At 38.5% G+C, this 4,591-nt stretch overlaps 1 protein-coding gene across 1 annotated transcript in view; it reads left to right on the top strand.

Moving 5' to 3' along the window:
- Positions 1 to 420: 420 nt before the first annotated feature.
- LOC104626673 (KAT8 regulatory NSL complex subunit 1-like protein) overlaps positions 421 to 4,591 on the top strand; it is a gene marked incomplete at its 5' end in the record, with an annotated part of 34,432 nt that continues 30,261 nt past the window's right edge. The window contains 1 exon segment of the mRNA XM_010294651.1: positions 421 to 542. Within this exon segment, the coding sequence (XP_010292953.1) occupies positions 421 to 542 (122 nt within the window).

The raw sequence follows: 4,591 nt of genomic DNA, 5'->3' as shown, positions 1-4,591 counted from the left end.
CGCCCCTTGTTGAAACGCTTGTTGGATGGCCAGTTAGCAGCTCTGGGCTGCAGCTGTAGTTAACACCAGCTGTAAAGTATTCTGGTTCCTTTTGCCTTTTTGAAAACCATTGGTTAAAATACTAAAATACTAAATGTGTTTTGTGTACTACTTACTGAAATGTATAAACAATGTCCTTGGCTGATTGTTCGGGGTTGTGTTGTTTTTTTGTGTTTGGTTGGGTTTTTTTGTATAGTTGAATATAATAACTGTGAAAGAAAAAACATGCCACTCTTGATGAAGAAGAAACTAAATATGATTATTCCATGATGTATGTGACTGGAATCCTGAGTAGGAAAACAACAAAAACCCAGGACCTTTGAGCTGTTGAGTCTATGTAAAAGTCTGACTACCTTTTATTTTATTTTCTTTTTTTTCCAGAGTGCGCAACTGAGTGAAATCATCAGCAGCCTAATTGCCCCACTAAATCTGTCTCCAGCTTCTTCATCTCTTTCATCCAAGACCTGTAGGCACAGACAGCTGGTCAATGGCATCTCTTTCAGGTAGGTGACAGTACAGTAGCTTTTTTTTTTTTTTTAAATAACTTTTGGTGAAGTTATATGGACGGAACTGATAATGATTACAGTGGTAAATCAGGAAAAGAGAGCTGCTTTCTGCAGACTTCAGAGAGAAGTCAAGCCTTGCTTGTAAGGTTGAAAGTAGTAGGATTTTTTATTGTTCTTAAAGACATCATAAAATTATGCAGTCACTGTTAGGTATATTTAAGTACTGGGAAGATGAATATATCTGTGAAGTAGTGAAAGGATGCAGTAAGTAACACACTACTGATTATTTCAGACTGACCTTGTTTCATCATGAGTGCCACTTTATTTCTGGAAAAGCAATGAACTAGACTTTAGTAGATTAGTAGAATACATAAGCAGTGGCACCTGTGCCTCAGCTTGGGTAAGTGTTAGTTTTTAGTGGCAGCTTCATTTATTTTAAGCACATCAATCTTCAATACAAGGCCAAATTTATCTTTGCCAGCTACTTTTTCAGTGATTTGGAGATAATATTTTTCCATTTGTGGTCTTTTGTTCTGGATGGATATACCTTCCAGGATGACTGTAGCAGCTCAAACTTAATATTGTAGAAAAATGTTTCTTAGTACTACTGCATACTTCTTAGTAATTCCATCTTTTATTCATAGATTTTAAAATATAGTACAGGCTGTAATCAGTATTAGTCTCAAAACAGCATTAAGGTAACTGACTGCATTCCTGTCTTACAAAAGATCTAGGTATGTAGGTTATTTCTCCTGAGATACTGATAATCTGATTTTTGAGGTGTTGCTGTTTTTCATAGGTCTTAATTAAGATCAGGTGGATGAAGAAGGTGTTCCCTACTAGAGCTGGGGGGTTTATGGCAGTGTCTGCAGCAGAACGTAATTCCCCAGCTCGAAGAAGAGCTGGCCACACTATGTTTCAGCAGCTTTGCTGCAGAGACTGTAGCCTGCCACAAAGAGATTATAATGAGCAGCTTGGATGGGCAGCTTTAACTGCCGTCTGTTCCAAAGCAATTGTGTGACTGTGCCCTAAATTTAAGGATGGGGGTCCTGTCACGTAGCGTTCATGCACCTGACGTATCAGTTGTTTACCAATAATGTAGGGGAAAATCAGAAGATTCCTTGGTGAGTTTTGGTATAAAATTAGCCCTGAAACATGAGTTGCTAATAGAGATGGGTATGTGGAAGAAAAGAGTAATTTAGGCTGCTAGAAGGCTGTGTCTTGAATTTGTGAGTTTTTCCCAAAATAGATGAGGAAGGGATCCTGCTTTTAAAAACGTTCTTAGGAGTATATGAAGTTGACTTCATGATGAGGGACTCTAATGATGTAACTTCAAGCCGCTTCTCATCTGGCACTGTCCAAAATCAGTCCTCTTTCCATTTTATGAGCAACACAGTTGTTTGCTCACAGAGCACTCTCTGTAAGGCTGGTTGTTTTCTACTCATGACCTATAAAAGCCCAAAGAAGAATGAGAAGACTTGGAAGATTTTCTCACTGCGGTAGCTCTAAACTGGAGTTGGTGAGTTAGGTGTTGGAAGGGAATCTGAGAGACTGGAGACCTTTCTAGATGTCATCTCAAAAATCAGTTAAGTAGTTAATATTAATTTTTTGCTTCTTGTGAAGTATTCTGAGTTCTGCAAATAAATACTGTTCATTAAAGATGATAATTAAATACCATATAGAGTGGTTACCATGAGAATCTTGCAGGGAAATTCACTGCCTCCTACTTCTTGTTTTTTTGAGTGTGTTTCAGTTTTTTGTTGTATTTTGTTGTTGTAGTTTTGTGTGCAGTTAATTGAGACAATTACATACTACAGTTAATTTCTTGGCTGCTTCTCCCCTCTTTCTAGAGCTCATTCTGACTGTATTAAGTACTTGAGAAAGTAGAAATCAAAATCAAATGGAAGTAAGGTGATCTGTTTTTTTGTTTTGTAAGAGGAAGAAAAAGGGATGATAGCGATTTTTACTTAAGTAAATTCTTGAAATTAGTTGTAGGCTCTTGATGTGAAAGATACAATAGTCCATCTTTAAAGTAGGTCTAAGCGTGAGATGCTTTGAGGTTGGTAATCACAGGGTTGCAGTATGGTTGGTTACTTGGGCCATACCCAGTGGAAGTGGTGGTGCATGTATGGTTTCTCGTTGATGAAATGTGGGTAACCTTGAACTGACGTTTGTCAAGGTCTAATTTCATTAGTGGCTTCCTTTTCTATGTAGCCTTTCTTTCTCAATTGAATCTAGATGCCAAGATTAGCCAGATGCATTGAAGGTTCATAGAAGCAGTTCGCTAAGCTAGTGATAACCACTTTCTTATCAAGAGAAAAGAATGGAAAAGTTCATTACTTCAGTACAAATAGTGCCTGTCTGATGGCTTTCTGTGCATGTGCGTATCTGTCAGTAATGTGAAAATCTCTGCGCTTTAGAGCTAGGCTACAGCGCAAGAAAGGCCAACCTACAAGCTTTGAAAGCAGTGTTTCAGCAAATTCGTGAATTTTACATCTGGTGATGGTTCATCTCTGCTCTTCAGTAGAATCACATTGTTTAAAAACCCCAAACTAACATCAAAATAAACGGATAACTCGAACCTTGACTGGGAAGCCTATTTACACAAGTGGCAGGAAAACCATATTGCTGTGTACTGGAGCTCCAAGCCACAGAGCTAAGATCTCTGCTTCATCTGAAAATGGGGCTGTGTGCATTACTGTAAGGCACAGGATGGTAAATAGAGCAGCTGGCAGAGACTGCAGAGAGATTATCAAAGACCAGAGCAGGCCACCAGAACAAAGGCGGGAATTGCAGAAGTTGAAGAGACAGACTGAGGAGCTTTTTGGTCTATTTTACCTGTCCAAGTTATCTTTCATTTAAGAGGGAGGTATGTGGAAGTCCAGAAGTTGGGCTTGGCACCATCTGACTTCAAGGTGAATAATTACAGAGAAAATGTTTTTGAGAAATCAGAGAAAGTATTTTAAGAAAACTTTTGCACGGGCTTTAAACATTGTATTTCTTTCTCAAGCCTTAAAAATTCAGTGTTAGTATTAGGAATGTCATGCTTCAGTATTTTGGGGCTTTTTCTTGGCACTTACTAATATGTTCCTTCAAATATGTTGTACCATCCCTCTTTTAATTAGCACATTTTTTTCATTTGTGTCTGTGTTGCTTATTGAGATTGTTCTTACGTGTCAGAAGGACAGCTCAAATTTGTGCCCATAAAGCCTTATTACCACACCAGCACAGCATGGGATGGTGTTTAATCACACTTTCATAATAAGCCCTTCTGTTTAATAAAATTTACTGTTAGAAGAATACTACATGTCAAAAAAGATTGATAAATGACCTTGTAATAAATTCATTTTCATGTTTTATTGTGTGTTACAACTTTGTCTGGCAAGTCACAGCCTCATTAGCAAAGTTCATGAGAGAAAATAATCATTTGTGCAGATAGATGACCTGTTACGAACCAAGGCCAAAATACCTCGTATACTTGCAGTTCTCAGGCAGTGTAGAGTTGAAGTCAAGGTCTTCAGTATTGTAAAAATAAATGCACACTGCACACTTGAGTGCTTTTTGCAGCAAGCCTTCAGCTTTGCAGGCAGATGTTGCAGCAACAAAATAAGATCAGGATACTTATAAAAGTGAAGTGCATTCTTCCCGTTGAGTCATTCCTACCTGAATGGAGAGTGTTTTGAATTCTTACCTTGTAGAGTGTTGAGCAGAAAGGCTGTAGATTGGTGTGAGTGATCCGAGGTCGTTGCACAGATAGGTATAAAGTTTTCTACCGCTGTTGTCACATAATTTTTGTGATTGCATACTGTATTACTAAGGGCATGAGTACAACCTGTGTGTGTGTAGGTAAGGTTGTAGAGGGATGATGCTGTAACACTGAGGGGGATTTGAAAGGGATAGATTTGGGGAAATGCGTTAAAACGAACCTTTCCATGTATCCATGTAGACCCTGTCACATTGTGACTGGAGCTGAGCTTGCGTTCTTCCAAATCATCTGGGTCTAACCAGCTTCTAGGTCTTAAAGACAGCCAAACAGGCTAAGCCTT

This window comes from Phaethon lepturus, unplaced genomic scaffold, assembly GCF_000687285.1.
Source record: "Phaethon lepturus isolate BGI_N335 unplaced genomic scaffold, ASM68728v1 scaffold51009, whole genome shotgun sequence".
NCBI lineage: Eukaryota > Metazoa > Chordata > Aves > Phaethontiformes > Phaethontidae > Phaethon > Phaethon lepturus.
The sequence above is the reverse complement of the archived record's forward strand: the minus strand, read 5'-3'. Positions and strand labels throughout refer to the sequence as shown.